Raw genomic sequence first — 17,864 nt, forward strand, 5'->3', positions numbered from 1 at the left:
GACGGCCTACCAATGTGACAGACTGTGTTGTCCTGTCAAGCTATTTGTGTTGTTGGAGCTGCACCCATCCAGGCAGGTGGGGAGTATTCCATCACACTCCTGACTTGTGCCTTGTAGATGGTGGACAGGCTTTGGGGAGTCAGGAGGTGAGTTATTTGCTGCAGAATTCTTAGTCTCTGACTGTTCTCACAGCCACTGTATTTATATGGCTAATCCAGTTCAACTTCTTGTCAATGGTAAACCCCCAGGATGGTGATAATGAGAGATTCAGTGATGATCGCACTATTTGTCATGACCCTGTCCATGCCATTCATATGATCAGTCAACTGTTAGTGAACAATGACCTGTAGATTAATATAACTCATGCATTCTCCTTAAAGGTTAGATAGGTTGATAGTGAGGATTCCTCAGGATACATAAATAACATTATTAACATTATCATTATTATTGTTAAAATGTGTGATGTTCCTGTTAGAGTAAAGGGTAAGGCTGGTAAGAGTAGAAAACAATGGATAAATAAAGGTATTGAGGTTCTAGTCAAGAGTAAAAAAAAGAGATATTAGGTATAGAGAACTGGGATCAAATGAATCTCTTCAAGAGTATAAATGGTATAGGGGCATTCTTAAGAGGGAAATCAGGAGGGCTGTAATAAATAAAGGTATTGAGGTTCTAGTCAAGAGTTAAAAAAAGAGATATTAGGTATAGAGAACTGGGATCAAATGAATCAAATGAATCTCTTCAAGAGTATAAATGGTATAGGGGCATTCTTAAGAGGGAAATCAGGAGGGCTGTAAGGGAATATGAGACAGCCTTGGAAGATAAGATCACGGAGAATCCAGAGATTCTACAAGTGCCTTAAGACCAAAAGAACAACTAGAGAAAGATTAGGACATCTTAAAGATCAGTAAGATCTGTGTTGAATCTCAGGAGATGGGAGAGATACTAAATAAATATTTTGCCTCAGTTATTACTGTGGTGAAAAAAGTGGAGGCCAGAGAGCTTAAGGAAATAAATATTGATGTTTTAAAAGCAGTCCACATCACAGAAGAGTTAGTGCTGGAAGTCTTAGAAAACATAAAGGTGGACAAATCTCTGGGACCTGATCAATTGTATCCCAGGATATTGTGGGAAGTTAGGGAAGAAATTGCAGACCCCATACTAGAAATATTTGTATCATGTATAACCACAGGTGAGACGCCAGAGGACTGGAGGGTGGCTAATGTTGTGCCTTTATTTAAGAAAGACTGTGAGGAGAAGCCTGGAGACTATAGACCTGTGAGCCTGACATTGGTAGTGAGTAAGTTGTTTTAGGTGATTCTGAGAGATAGGATTTACATGGATTTGGAGAGACCAGGGCTGATCAGGGAAAGTCAGTATGGCTTTGTGTATGGTAGATTGTGTCTCACGAACTTGATTGAGTTTTTTGAGTTGGGACTTTTTTTCACTGGAGTGTAGGAGGTTGAGAGAGGTTTATAAAATCATGAAGTGCATAGATAAGGTGAATAGCAAGGTCTTTCCTTAGGGTGAGGGAGTTCAAAATTAGGCAGCATATTTTTGAGATGAGAGGAGAAAGATTTAAAAAGGACATGAAGGGTAACTTTTTTACACAGAGAATGGGTCATGTGTGGAATGTACTGCCAGAGGAAGTGGTGGATGCAGGTACAGTTACAACATGTAAAAGACACATAGAATCCCTACATTGTGGAAACAGACCCTTCAGCCCAAATCCACACTAACCATTCCAAAGAGTAACCTACCCAGACCCATTCCCCCTGCCCTATATTTACCCCTAATAATGCACTTAACCCACACATCCCTGAACACTATGGGCAATTTAGCATGGCCAGTTCACCTAATCTGCATATCTTTGGACTGTGGGAGGAAACCCACACAGACATGGGGAGAATGTGCAAACTCCACACAGATAGTTACCTGAGGCTGGAATCGAACCCGGGCCCCTGGTGCTGTGAGGCAGCAGTGCTAACCAGTGAGCCACCATGCTACCTATTAGAAACAGGACCTTCGACCCAGCAAGTCCACACCGACCCTCGGAAGAGTAACCCACTCACATCCATTCCCCTACCCTATATTTACCCCTGACTAATGCACATAACCTACATATCCCTGAACACTATGGGCAATTTAGCATGGCCCATTCACCTAACCTGCACAATTGTGGAAGGAAACCAGAGCACCCGATGGAAACCCATACAGACATTCACTTAATATTGGAATTGAACCCGGGTCCCTGGCGCTGTGAGAGGGCAGTGCTAACCATTGAGCTACTGTGCTGTGACATTTGGATAAGTACGTGAATAGCAAAGGTTTAGAAGGATATGGCCAAACACAGGCAAGTGGGAACATGGTCAGCATGGAGTAGCAGGACTGAAGGGTCTGTTTCCATGCTGTGTTACCTTGTAATGCTAGAACAGGAAATTAAGGATATTGAGATTAAAATGATTAGCAATAAATCCCAAAGAATACTTACAAGACCCCAATAAATACCTGTGATTTATTATTGGGGCCTGTTGTTTGAGTTTCTTGTTGCCATGAAGTGGTTAACACTTGGAACCGCATCTGGTAACTGTGACAGTCTCTGTGGTTGAATGCAGGTAGATTTCACAGGAGAGCAGATTGTGAGGAGAGAAGACAATTCCTGATTTCTGGTTCTGCAAGCATTCAGGTTTAGCTGCCCAGTTATATTGTAGTGAGTCATGAACTCTTTCACAATGTCTCCGTCTCTTCCTCAATCTCTCTGCCTTCCTGGATGTTTCTTCCAGGAAGGTTCAAGATGGAATCTTATCTGGGCAGTTGGCTATTCTTGAGCAATTCTTAGCTGATGGCTGTTGTTGCCAGGAGACCTGGAAAATTAAGTCATGCTCCATCAAAGGTATTGGCATCTGAAGGCAGCTCATCTCCCACCCATGGTTCTTCTCACAAGGTCGCTGTGATCAACAGAACTTGTTGTTGTACAATCACATGACTTGCAGTAGCCATGCTTTTAGTTTCTTGTATCTAGTTACAATCAGATTACATGTTTTATCACTAAAAGTGGTTGCCTTTAACAGTTTTTCTTTCTAAAAATTAACAGACCATAACAGTACCATCACATTACATTGAATGTCAAGGAGAGACTTACATTCTTTCTGAATGGAGAAGCTTGTCATCTCAGATAGAATGGAAAGGGATAAGATTTTAAAACAACACAATCCAACGTTTTATCTAGGTATATGATTCCAACTTGAAATCCTGGGCTGCAGTGATCCAGTGGAAACCAGTTGTTTAATTGATGAACCTTATAATGTTGACTGTTAAGGAAACATCCCTAAATCACATACTAAAACTGACAGGAACTAACATGACCACTTCATGGTCATATTGATATCATGTTCATTATGCAACCTTTATTCCTTTATTCTATCGTTATTCTCTTCCTTTTTTAAACTTACTGTGAAAAAATTTATAAAAACAATCTGGAATTAAAGTTTAATGATGACCATGAACCCATTGTTGATTGTTGTAAAAAAAACCATTCTGGTTCACTAATGTCCTTTAGGGTAGGAAACTGCTTTCCTTTCCTAAACTGGTCTACATGTGTTTGGCTGACTCTTAACTGCCCTCTGGGTCTGTCCCAGCAAGACACTCAGTTGAATCCAAGGGCAACTAAGGATGGACAATAAATGCTGAGCAAACCAGTGATGCTCACAGCCCATGAGTGAATAAAGAAAAAGTTGCTGACTGACTATCTACCTATTTATCAGTGCAGCTTGATTGTATGTCTCAGCCATGTCAGTGTTCAGGCCCCAGTTGTTAAGCTGATTGATGAATTTTGTGGTTTGTTTCTGGGCTAAAGAGAATCTGCCAACCACAGAAATCATCTTGGAAAGAGGCAAATGTTCTACATACTGCTCTCCAAAATGTTGAACATGGGAAGGAAAGGTTTTTCTCTTCGAAAGAGACCATGAGTTTCTTGCGTAAAAGAATTCTTTGTTGCACAGAATCTATAATATCATACCTCGAAATTTAATGTTCTGTACATTATTTTGTTATGATTTATTTTCAGGAAATAAAGGGAATGCAGAAATCCCAAACACCATCTACAACACTTAGCTGCCAGGTAAATAAACCTCCTTTTAGTATTGTACAGATGTGAAATACTGAGGATGTTGGGACTCAGAAACTAGAAACACAAATTGCTGCAAAAACGCAGTAGGTCAGGCAGTTTCTGTGGGAGGTTTGGGTTGAGTTGACCTTGGAATTGTTCATTGAGTATGGTGAGTGCATATTAATTGCAGCCAGTCATTATTAATCCAGAATGGGTTTGGGTGATTAAAACCAGGTGGATCTTATTGACTGAGATCCTTGATTAGGGTTGTTAACCTGGGCCAATCAGGGAGCCCTGGCTGACAGGGGATTTGGGATTTGAGGTTTGTCCTCATTTTCCCTGAAAACTGGTTAAACAGTGAGGTTTGGGGCCTGGCTTTGCCGCCCCCTCTCCCTTGTAAATTGTTGTTTCTCTATATACAGTTGTTAATGTTAACTGTTTATTTGTAAACTGTACTGTTTAATAAAATTTTACAAAGGTGTAAACAGAAAAAAAATATAAACAGGGGTTTAGAACTTATTCACTTGAGGGTCTGACTCTGAGCTGGCTGGTCGGCTTCACAGCCAGTGCGCTCATGTGAGGGGAACTTAAAAAGATATAGCCAGGAGATTTAGCATTTCCTGAGATCTGAGGGCTGACATTGAGCTGACTGGCCATGTAGCCAGTGTGTACTGCTGTTGGTCTTTGTTTTTGGGGGAACCTGATTCCTGAACTGGCTGATCTTCACATTCAGTGTGTTCCAGGTGTATTTCAGTTCTCATTATAGAACTGTTGTTTCACTGGCTGGTCACAGTCTTTGTTACAGTGTGCTACTCTTTTTTTTTTGGCTTATTTTGAGAAAGGACTGTGCTGATTTTGTGGGCAGGGCTTAGCCTTTGCATTCTGGCTTTCCTCTTGCATGGCCCCTGTGAGCCAACTGCATCTTTCCAGATGAACTGTTCCTCTGTGAGTAGGCCTGGGCCTGTATGGGTGGACCAGGCCTCTGCAAAAATTGAACATCTGTGTGTGTGCTGGGAGGCGAGTATTTGCTGCAGGCTGGAGTGGACTCTGCCTTTGGGCGTGGACTGTGCTTTCGGGCGCGGACTCTGCCTGGGTGCTGGAGACTCTACTGTGAGGATTTTGCAGGCAATGTGTAAAGTGTTTGCAATTCTATAATGTGGGCTCAGCCTGCTGTGAACTCTGCTGAACTAGACTCTTTCTTTTTGGACTTCTCTCATTGTGCTACTTTAAGAGGACAGTGACTTGTGTGAAAGTTCTGCATGTGTTCTATGTAGTGTTTGTTTCGTGAGATTTTGGGCACCTTATGGTTGTGTCCCTATTTCTCTTGTGTATTATTACTGTTCTTTTGTATTTTGTGTAACTATGAATAAAAAAAAACCAGGGGATTTAGAATCTACTCACTTGAGGGACTGACTCTGAGCTGCTGGCCACAGCTAGTGTACTGTGCACATTTAAATGAAAGGTGACTTGGTGATGGGACACCAGCCTGTGTGGAGTTATTTCAGTAATGGAAGGAGAAAATAGGATGTACCCAAACAGTTGTCTTTGAGTTGGGGTAAGTATTTCTAGCATCATGCATTATTTGGGAACTTTGACTCGTTTGACCCTGCCCCTGAAGACTTAGCCCAGTTTGTGGAAAGAATGCAATTTTTTTCCCCCAGGCAATGACCATTGGTGGAAAGCAACGAGTAATCCTTCTAACCGTTAATGGATCTGCAGCATTCTCAATTATAAGGGGCTTAACTTTCCCAGAGGCACGAGATACTAAAATCTTCCAAGAGTTGACAGAGTTGGTTAAGGAATATTATGACCCCAAACCTCCTCGAATTCAGAGATGCCATCAGTTTTATTTGGCAGTTGGAGATGCAGGGGAATCCATATTGGGTCTTTTGATGAAGTCAGGATGATTGGCAGAGGTGTTTAATTTTGGGTTAACCCTGAATGAGATACAGAGAGACCATTTGATATGTGGGATTAATGACGTCAGCAGTTGAAGGCCAACTGGACTTCAAACAGGCAATACAGCTGGCCTTGTCATTAGAAAACATGACCAGTGGAGCATGAGAACTACTGGGCATCCCGATGGAACTGGGCACCCTCAGCTGTCCAACTTAGCTTGGGGAACACCACATCATTGTGGATAATTGAAGAGCCTCATGCAGGCATGTCCTGAACAGAGGGATCCTAGGCCAACCCACCGCAGAACCCACAACAATGCTGAGCCTCGGCCAAGTAGCTAAACAGTTCTTCAGGACCTGGGCTGGCAAGCCATTGTAGTTGCTGCTAGTATGCAGACTCAACACAGCATAGAAATCCTACAAGGCCTAACTTGAGTAAGAACATTCTGAGGCCGATTTCCAGGAAGGTGTCTCTCAAGAAAAGTTCATTTTTGTTTTGAACTTTCCAGGCACTCTTCTGGTCACCACTGACAATATCCAACTGTGGACACAAAAAGATCTTATCCGAGCAAAACTAAAACAGCCAGTGTAATGGGGGAAGCAGAGGCCATTGCAAACAGGATTGAAACCTTTCTGGATTCGGACAGACCAGATCACTGTTAGAGGACAGCATATCACTATGGGGAGCAAGGGGGGAATGTACCGAGTAAAGGTCACCACAGGATACTGGCTGAACTCCACCAAGGTTGCCCAGGGGTTTCCAATTTGAAGATGTGAGCGAGATGTTATGTCTGGAGGTCAAGGTTGGATGCCAACATAGCTGCTTTGGTGGGGGAGTGCCCAGAGTGCCAACAAGGACAGAAATCATCGCCGGTGGCCACTCCACATTTGTGGGAATGGCCAGGTAAACCCTGGACTCAATTGCATGTCAACTATGCCGGTCCCTTTATGGGCTCAGTGCCTCCCCGTGTCTGAGTCCGAGTCAGAGGAACTAGACCTGGGGTGAAAAGGTCGCAAGAGAATCTACAAGAGAAAGACCAAGCCTACATCCGCGACTTGGATGGGGGAGGCATGTAGTGATTGGGAGCAGGTGGATCTTATTGACTGAGATCTTTGATTGGGGATGTTAACCTGAGAGGCCTGATTGACAGATATAAACAGGAGATTCAGAATCTCCTCACTTGAGGGACTGACTCCGAGCTAGCCCCCGCCAGTGTACTGTGCATGTGTAAATAAAGAGTGACTTGGTGACAGGATACCGGCCTCTGTGTAGATATTTCAGAGTCTAGACTGGAGTATTTGCTAAATGGGGAATAATCCATTACTAGAGAGATTACTTGCCTCCTTAATCAAGTGGAGTTGCTTCATGCCTGGGTTTTTAGAATAAAATCAAAGAAAAGTATAATACTTTTGTCATAACATTAAAGATTATGGGTCTAGTGTTGGAAAGTGGGACTAGTGTAGATTTAGTTTAGCTTTGGCAGCATAGACTTGGCAGGCCAAAGGCTCTGTTCTGTACTGTTATAATTCGATGAACACAAATAATTTGGAAAGCCCTGCATCTTGGGATCAGTGATAAACTAGAGGCATTGCGTTTCATTTTGAGCAGCACAGTGGCTCAGTGGTTAGCACTGCTGTCTCATAGCACCAGGGACCTAGGTTCAATTCCACCTTCAGGCGACTATCTGTGCAGAGTTTGCACGTTCTCCCCAAATCTGCGTGGGTTTGCTCCCCAGTCCAAAGATGTGCAGGCCGAGTGAATTAGCCGTGCTTTAAAAACCCCCATGTGGAGATATGGAGATAAGGTAGGGACTTGGGTCTGGGTGGGATGGTCTTTGATGGGTCAGTGCAGACTCAATGGGCCGAATGGTCTCTTTCAGCACTGAGGATTCTATGATTCGGTGGACTGCAGCAGGAGCCTGCTTTCCCAACAATAACAACTGACAGGAGAGATCCAACAGAAATTGCATTGCTCCCTTCGGTATCATGATCTAGAGACACACCACTTGAAGTCTGACAGAAAAGTGTTTTAAAGATTTGAATGACTTTCTATTTCTTGTATTATTAATCATCTTTTCCCCCATTCCACCCCCACTCCCTACACTGACACTCTCAGGGGCAGGGGAATTTTGGGAATGTGGAGGGTGGGCAATGCCATGGATCTGGAATGAGTGAGTGGAGGTGGTATAGCTACTGTCAATGGGGGCTGGGAAACTGTGGAGGAGCCATTGGTGTCAGCAGTCCTGCTGTAAACAGGCTGGGGAAGCATTACCCTGTGGATGTGGGGTTTCTTTGTAAATATATTTGTTTGCAAATTTTTTTTAACTTTACAAACATATAAAATTATTGAAAAATACAATCAATAACAAATATGGATGTGGTTTTTGAGACGAATCTTTAAAAAGGAACCAAGTACAAACTGTAACAGCCACAAACTCTGAGCTGCAATGAATGGAGAGAGAAAACCATTGTGTTGTTCTTCACACTGAAATCAAGCAACGGCAGATGAAGAGGCTGTTGTGTCTGCACTGGCCAGAGATTGGGAGAAAAAACACAAATAGCCTCCCATTTCACTGTCCCTGCTCCATAACTCTGCAGGTTACAACACTTCAGGTGGAGATCCAGGGACTTTCTAAATGATTTGGGGGTTTCTGTCCTCACCATCAAACTGGATGGTGAATTCCAGGCATCCACCACCTCCTGGGTGAAAATTCTTTCCTCATGTCTCCTCTAACCCTTCTACAAAGCAACTTAAATCTGTGACATCTGCTAATTCACCTCTTCTTCACAAGGAGGAAACAAGTCATAGAATTACAGAATCCCAACAGTGTGGATAGAGGCCATTCAGCCCATAGAGTTGGCACTAACCCTCCAAAGAGCATCTCAGTCCCATACCTTATCCCTGTAACCTGGCATTTAACACTTCTTATCTGTCTAGCCTGCACATCCCTGGACACTAACCACTAAACCTGCACACCTTTGGACTGTGGGAGGAATCTGAGCACTTGGTGGAAACCCACACAGACACAGGGAGAATGTGCAAATTTATTGGTAGAGGAATTGAGTTCCGGAGTCCTGAGGTCATGATGCAGTTGTATAAGACTCTGGTACGGCCGCATCTGGAATATTGTGTGCAGTTTTGGTCGCCATACTATAGGAAGGATGTGGAGGCATTGGAACGGGTGCAGAGGAGGTTTACCAGGATGTTGCCTGGTATGGAAGGAAAATCGTATGAGGAAAGACTGAGGCACTTGGGGCTGTTTTCACTAGAGAAAAGAAGGTTTAGGGGTGACTTGATTGAGGTGTACAAGATGATTAGGGGGTTAGATAGGGTCGACAGTATGAACCTTTTCCCGCGTATTGAGTCGGGTATTACAAGGGGGCATAGCTTTAAATTAAGGGGGGGTAGATATAGGACTGATGTTAGGGGTAGGTTCTTCACTCAGCGAGTCGTTAGTTCATGGAATGCCCTGCCAGTAACAGTGGTGGACTCTCCCTCTTTATGGGCATTTAAGAGGGCATTGGATAGGTATATGGAGGATAGTGGGTTAGTGTAGTTTAGGTGGGCTTGGATCGGCGCAACATCGAGGGCCCAAGGGCCTGTACTGCGCTGTATTCTTCTATGTTCTATGTTCTATGTTCCACACAAACAGTCATCCTACTCACTCTATCTAGGCCTCTCAGAAATTTGGTTAATTTTGTGGAAAATAACTCCCAGCCACTCTAAACTTGCCTCATAGCAGCAGTGTTCCTGAAGAAGGGCTTATGCCTGAAACGTCGATTCTCCTGTTCCTTGGATGCTGCCTGACCTGCTGCGCTTTTCCAGCAACACATTTTCAGCAATGTTCTTGTAACTGTCCTCTGTACCACCTCCAGAGCAGTTATATCCTTCCTGTAATATGGTGACCAGAACTGTGCACAGAACTCCAGCTGTGGGCTAGCCAGCTTCTATACAGTTCCAGCATCACATTCATATTATTTAAACAGAGAATGACTGCAGAATTCCAAGGTGCAGAGGGATTTAGATATTCACTTCAATGAGTTACAAACAGGTAGTATGCAAGTACAGCATGTAATGAAGAAGGCCAATGGGATGCTATCTTTTAGAGATTGGTAAACCTGTGGAATTCTCTGCTACAGAAAGTAGTTGAGGCCCCAGAACACTGAATGTTTTGAAGAAGGCGTTAGATATAGTTCTTAGGGCTAAAGGAATCAAAGGGTTTGAGGAAAAAGCGGGATTGAGTTGGACGATTAGCCATGATCATACTGAATGGCAGAGCAGGCTGGAAGGGCTGAATAGCCTATTCCTGTCCCTATTTCGATGTTTCTGTCTTTATTACGAGAGGAATTGAACATAAAATTCAGGACCTTATCCAGGACATTTGTGAAACTGAATCTGAAACACTTTTTGTTTAAGGAAGGTTGTGGATGTGTTGAAGGCAGTTGAGCAGAGATTTACTGAATGACACCATGAACGTGTGGGTTGTGTCCTGGAGATAGGGTGGACAGGATGGGCTTGTTTTCATTGGAGTTTCGAATGTCTTTGATAAGATCTTAAGTGGTTTTTAAAAGAAGGACTTGGAAAGAATGGTTCCTCTTGTTGGTTAGTCCAGACTTGGGAGTGGGTGAGGGGACACTGTATAATATTTCAAAATCTGTCTTTTTAGGAGAGAGATGAGGAGAATTATTTTCTTTGAGGTATGTGTGACTTTGGAACTCTGTGCCTCAGAAGATTGTGGAAGTGGGGTCATTAAATTATGTTTAGACAGAGGCAAATACCCTACCTGTTAGGCAGGGGAATCAAAGATATTTGGGGTCGATAAGAAACACAAACAAAATCACCATCTTATTCGATGGTGGAGCAGGTTCAAGGGCTGAATAGCAAACCCCTGTTCCTACTTTGCACGTTCATGTCCCTGTTTAGATTCTATACCTCATCCAAAAAAGGCAAGCATTCCAAATATGTCTCTCCCCAATATGTCCTGTCATCTTCAAGGACCTGTGGACCTGTATTCCAAACTCTTGCACATCCACTTTCCATAAGACCATAAGACATAGGAGCGGAAGTAAGGCCATTCGGCCCATCGAGTCCACTCCGCCATTCAATCATGGCTGATGGGCATTTCAACTCCACTTACCCGCATTCTCCCCGTAGCCCTTAATTCCTTGTGACATCAAGAATTTATCAATTTCTGCCTTGAAGACATTTAGCGTCCCAGCCTCCACTGCACTCTGTGGCAATGAATTCCACAGGCCCATCACTCTCTGGCTGAAGAAATGTCTCCGTATTTCTGTTCTGAATTTACCCCTTCTAATTCTAAGGCTGTGTCCACCGGTCCTAGTCTCCTCGCCTAACGGAAACAATTTCCTAGCATCCACCCTCTAATATCATCCCATGTTTTCTGTATGCCCTTGCTTTTTTGCCTTCTCTGTATTTATTACCATACACTTGATTCAATTGAATTCCATTTGTCACTTTTCGGCACACATAAACAAACATTTATCTCATTCTGGAGATAGCCAGAAGTTACACTACTGAAATTGTGTTGCTGGAAAAGCGCAGCAGGTCAGGCAGCATCCAAGGAACAGGAGAATCGACGCTTCGGGCATAAGCCCTTCTTCAGGAATGAGGAAAGTGTGTCCAGCAGGCTAAGATAAAAGGTAGGGAGGAGGGACTTGGGGGAGCGGCGTTGGAATTGCGATAGGTGGAGGGAGGTCAAGGTGAGGGTGATAGGCTGGAATGGGGTGGGGGGCGGAGAGGTCAGGAAGAACACCAGGTTATATTCCAACAGGTTTATTTGATATCACAAGCTTTCGCAACGTAACCCCTTCGTCAGGTGAAGAGAAAGAGAGAGAGGCACACAGACACAGAATTTATAGGCAGAGAGATCAAAAGATTATAGAAATGGTGTGAGTGAAGTGTCAATAAGCTGAATAATAAAGTCTCTGCAGGTGATCAAGCGTGTCAGACGGTGTGAGTAAAGTGTCAACAGCTGAATAACAAGTGAAGGGATAACCTATAATCTGATTAAATGAGGCAGAGAGATAATTACAAAAAATTAAAAATAAGATGGTGCTGGAGACAAGCCAAATGACTGGAATAACGAGATAGGTATAAAATTCGCACACCAAAGTAATAAGTAATCCAAAACTGTACAAACTAATTATGGTACAGAGATCTTAACAATTTATCAAGGTGATAGTGTCAAAACAGGTCAGTAAGGAAGATTGTACAGATACAGAAGTGTGGTGGGGTCACATGTAGTGCGACATGAACCCAAGATCATGGTTGAGGCTGGTTGAGTATGGAACTTGGCTATCAGTTTCTGCTCAGCAATGCTGCGTTGTTATGTATCTTGAAGGCCACATTGGAGGACGTTTACCTGAACAGCCTCTACCCAAAACATATTAACACGGACAAGCACTGCACATACACTGGATCTGCTCAGATAAAGGAGAATGCAACAAACAGCTAAAGAGTTTGAAGGATGCACTCATAAGAACGGGACATGATGCTCAACTTATCGATTGCCAGTTCCAACATGCCACATTGATAAACCACAACAACCTCCTCAGAAGAGAGACACATGATATGACCAATAGAGTACCCTTCATCATCCTGTACTTCCCCGGAGCTGAGAGACTACAGCATGTTCTTCATAGCCTTCATCACATCATCAATGATGACAAACTTCTCACCAAGATCTTCCCTACAGCTCCACTTCTCACTTTCAAACAACCGCCAAACCTTAAACAGACCATCATTCGCAGCAAACTACCCTTCCTTCAGGCAACATTGACAACAACACCACAGAACCATACCATGGAAACCTCTGCAATACATGGCAGATCATTGACATGGATACTACCATCACACTGGTGAACACCACCCACCACGTGCATAGCAGATATTCATGTGACTCAGCCAATGTTGTCTATCTCATATGCTGCAGGCAAGGATGCCTGGAGGTATGATACATTGCTGACACCATGCAGGCCCTAAGACAATGGATGAATGGATACTGCGCAACAATCGCCAAATAAGAATTTTCCCTCTTAGTTGGGAACACGTGCGCGGTCAAGGACATTTAGCCTCCGATCCTCAGGTACTTATCCCCCAATGTGGCCTTCAGATACACAACTCAGAATCGCTGAGCAGAAACTGATATCCAAGTTCTGTACCCATGAAGATGGCCTCAGCCATGATCTTGGGTTCATGATACACTATATGTGATCCTACCACACTGTTCTGTGTCTGTAAAATCATCCTTACTGTCCTGTTTTGACACCATCACCTTGATTAATCGTTATGATCTCTCTACCTTAATTAGTTTGTACAATTTAGGATTACTTATTACTATGGTTAGACCTCCAGCATGCGATTCTTATACCTATCCTGTTATTTCAGTCATATGGTTTGTCTCCAGCATCACCTTATTTTTATTTTTTTGAAATTATCTCTCTGTCTCATTTAATCAGATTATAGGTTATCCCTTCACTTGTTATTCAACTGTTGACATTTTACTCACACCATCTGACACTCTTGATCACCTGCAAAGACTTTATTATTCAATGTGTGACTCACACCATTTCTATGATCTTTTGATCTCTCTGCCCTTGACCTCTCTGCCTGTAAATTCTATGTCTGTGTGCTTCTCTCTCACTTCACCTGATGAAGGGGCTATGTTCTGAAAGCTTGCAATTTCAAATGACCCTGTTGGACAAGAAACTGGCGTTGTATGATTTATGACTTTGCCCACCCCAATCCAACACTGGCACCTCCATATCATACTGGAGTTGAAAGCTATTCTTTTCACTGTCAATCTTTTATGTCATCTACAAATTTCCCAATCAGGCCCTCCCACATTTAATTCAAATCATTAATATGTACAACAAAAGACCCACAGCGAACCCAAGGGTTGCTGCTTTCCATTCACCAAAAACACTGCGCAACAGTGCGCAACTGGTGGAGGCTGCTTTCCATTCACCAAAACATCCATCAACTATTATCCTTTGCTTTCTGTCACTGAGCTAATTTTGGATCCAATTCGCCCCATTCCCCTGTATCTCATGGTCTTTCATTTTTCTGACCCGTCTGCCACATGGGACTTTATCAAATGCTGTACAAACATCCATGTAGACAACATTCACTGCACTATCCTCATTAATCCTCCTTTATACTCCTAAAATAATGCACTTAAGTCACAAAGTCACAACCTCCCTGAACTAAACCATGCTGACTATCCCTGATTAATCTGTACCTTTCTAAGTAACAGTTTGTCCTGTCCATCAGAATTGATTCTGATTATTTGCCCACCATCGAGGTATCACTGACTGACTGACCTATAATTAGTGGCTTATTCCTTGTCCCCTTTTAAAACAATGATACAATGTTGTTATGGGTATTGCCTTGGAGAAAATAAATTAAAAGTTGGGTGAATCGTAGAATTGGATTGGGAGATATATTGCAGAGAGGCAGTGAGGATCCCTTGTTGGTTCCTTTTGGGCATCCCAATACCAGGCCCTTAGCTGAGCAGCGGCTGGCTTTCTGGAAGCCCAGAGCATGGAACCTACTACCTGAGGCCTGTTGGCCAAGTATATTTAACTTGTGACAAGCATGAGTATGACACATTGCAAACCTGAGTGATAATCTTATATCGGTTCTGAGTCTAATTGTTGGCATGCTCAAGATTTTGAGTAAATGCTGTTCAATCATAGATTCACATGTTATGTTCTGAGTTTTACAGGCAATGAGCTGGTTCACTCCAGCCAGTACTCTACCTGCTGTAAACAGCCAATGGGATATGTTGTTTCTGATGATCTCTGGAACAAGGGGTCTTTATACCTGGCATTTATTATTAATTTTCCACATTCTGTACTTGTGCAGCAGGCAGGATGTCTCTTTGGTATAATAATAGCATCCTCTTGTTGAAGAGCACCACTTATGATTCCACATGCATAGTAGCAGTGTAAAATGGCCAGCTTTACCTGTTTCTCAAACCTTTGTGATGCCTTATCCTCCCAGCGTATTCTGAAATAGTATGGGAACTTCTCAGGACTGAAAGTGGAGTTCTTAGTCCCATTCATGAGTTTGTGTGGTACACAGTAATCAGTGGTCAGGGTAGTCAATGTCTTGCCTAATGACTTTGACTTGCCCTATTTCAGCATCAAGCTTGCACGGTGTGAAAATGGCTCATGCCCTATTTACCAAGTTGCTAACGATGACAATCTCATAGTCATGGATTGATAGGAATCTTAATGCAATATTAATGCATCAATTAACCAGTGAAGGTGAGCTTGCGGTGCAGGGTGACAGAGAACCCAACAGCAGATTTCTCAACTTGCACGAGGAAGGAAGCAAGCCTGTTAGACTACTCCATTTCAAAGGTGAATGTCAGTATGGGATGGAGACCATAGAGGTGTATAGTAAAAAGAAAATTCTTACATGCAACTGCAAATTGAAATATATAAAATGTACCATCTATATATTACAAATATGCAAGGAGTAGGAGGAGAAGTGTTATTTTCCATCAAAATGTGTTTCTCATCATCGAAAGTGATGAAAATGTTAGCGAGAACCCAGCCCACAGGGAATTCTGTGGTAGCACCATCTATTTGTTCACATAGTCTCATTAAGACATGAGGTTAATTATGCAAGTTGCTCAGTTCATAAGTTACAGACTCAGATAATGGCAGCACATCCAGCTTCTCATGATACAGTGATCCAGTGTAAACACTTGAGTGGCACACAAGTGAATAGCTAGTAATGTCAAAAATACACAGACAGGGCATTCCTGTTGACATGCAGACATTGTATCGTTTTTGTGAAGGGGAAACAATCTGTCACCGTGTGTTGTAGAAAACCAGCTCCAAACTGGTTGGAGCCAATTCATATTGTGCAGAATTAGTCATGGATAAGGTATGGCAACGCAAAGAGATCATGTTTGTGGACATTGGGCAACCCATACGTTTTGTCTGCATGTGTATTTTTCAGGAGCACACCACTTTGTAACTACCAATGACTAACTGCCGAAATTACCAAATCCCTGTGTTGGTTTTAATCCTGTTTTTTTTTGCTCAGTTAGCTGATCTCAGTCATGAGATAATTATCGAGATCACAGCTCTGCGGGCAAAGCTGGCCAACCTGGAGGAAGAGAATACAAAGCTGAAAGATGAGATCAGGAAAGAAGTGAGACAGGAATATGATGCTTTGGTCAGAGATCTCTTTGCATCCTGCTTTGCATTAAAGGTATGTGCGTGTAGCTAGACAGTAATATCTTAAAATATTCAATCTATTTCTGTGTTCCTATCTCGGCTACAGCACCCAAAAAGATACTGGATACATTCCAAATTCAGCTGAGGATAGATGGATTTCGATCAGAAATTTGTTCAAAGGAAAATAATCAGAACAGTCCTGGTTTAGGATCTGGGCAGTGGAGTGGGATTAAAGCAAGAAATCACTCCTACATCATCTGAAAAGAGTGTAGATACCTACATAGAATTTACAGCCGAGAATCAAACCTTTGAGCTCAGTTGGGCTATCCATTTTACACTCCACACACTGCTCCCACTCTATTTCATCTACCTTCATTTTATCCTTTTCTATTCCTCTCTCCCTTTACTTTTTATTTTGCCCCTTAAATGCATTTGTGCTTTTTGCTTCACTAACTCCTAGCAGTTAAGTCTGCCTTGGTTATATCCGCTGTTAATGAGACACTGTAGGTGTCAGAAGTTCTTAGTCAGTTGCAATCTCACATAAAGTCATGAATTCAAGTCCCACTACAGGACTTGAGCATATAAATCTAGGCTGACATTCCAGTGATCAGTGAATGAGTGCTACATTGTCAGACATGCCGTTTTTCAGATGAGACATTAAACTAACATCCCTGTGTCTTCCCTGGTGGATATAAAAGATCCCATGCGTTATTCTGAAAAAGATCAAGGGAACTATCCCCACTATCTTGGACAATATTTGTTCCTGCATTAGCATTACAAAAACAGGGGTTGCACAATGGTTCAGCGGTAGCACTGTTGCCACACAGCACCAGGGACCCAGGGTCAATTCCAGCCTCAGGTGACTGTCTGTGTGGAGTTTGCACATTCTCCCTGTGTCTGGGTAGTTTCCTCTGGGTGCTCTGGTTTTCTTCCATAGTCACAAAGATGTACAGCTCAGGTGAATTGGCCATGCCAAATTGCCCATAGTGCTGGGTACCATAAGACCATAAGAGTGGAAGTAAGGTCATTCAGCCCATCGAGTCCACTCCGCCATTCAATCATGGCTGATGGGCATTTCAACTCCAGTTACCTGCCTTCTCCCCGTAGCCCTTAATTCCTTGTGACATCAAGAATTTATCAATCTCTGCCTTGAAAACATTTAGCGTCCCAGCCTCCACTGCACTCTGCGGCAATGAATTCCACAGGCCCACCACTCTCTGGCTGAAGAATTGTCTCCGCATTTCTGTTCTGAATTTACCCCCTCTAATTCTAAGGCTGTGTCCACGGGTCCTAGTCTCCTCGCCTAACGGAAACAATTTCCTAGCGTCCACCCTTTCCAAGCCATGTATTATCTTGTACATTAGTCATTGGAAAATGGATCTGGGTGGGTTACTCTTTGGAGGGTCGGTCTGGACTTGTTGGGCTGAAGGGCCTGTTTTCACATTGTAGGGAATCAAATCTAATTATCTGGCCAATAGCAATTGCCATTTATTGGAGCTTTCTGTGCGTGAATTAGCAGCCATGTTTCCTGTAAGAACGTAAGAAATAGAAACTGGAATAGGCCATTTGACTGCCTGAGCCTGCTCTGTTATTCTGGTCCCCTTCCCACACTATCTCCATATCTTGAATTTCCTTAATATGCAAAA

The 17,864-nt window shown here is 42.9% G+C and overlaps 1 protein-coding gene across 1 annotated transcript in view; it reads left to right on the plus strand.

The window, feature by feature from the left end:
- LOC122540021 (coiled-coil domain-containing protein 162-like) overlaps positions 1–17,864 on the plus strand; it is a 62,882-nt gene that overhangs the window by 17,337 nt on the left and 27,681 nt on the right. Inside the window, exons 10-11 of the mRNA XM_043675318.1 lie at positions 4,064–4,117; positions 16,085–16,252. Of these exons, the coding sequence (XP_043531253.1) occupies positions 4,064–4,117; positions 16,085–16,252 (222 nt within the window). The remainder of the gene's footprint in view (positions 1–4,063; positions 4,118–16,084; positions 16,253–17,864) is intronic.

Source organism: Chiloscyllium plagiosum, chromosome 3 (assembly GCF_004010195.1).
Source record: "Chiloscyllium plagiosum isolate BGI_BamShark_2017 chromosome 3, ASM401019v2, whole genome shotgun sequence".
In the NCBI taxonomy this organism is placed as follows: Eukaryota; Metazoa; Chordata; class Chondrichthyes; order Orectolobiformes; family Hemiscylliidae; genus Chiloscyllium; species Chiloscyllium plagiosum.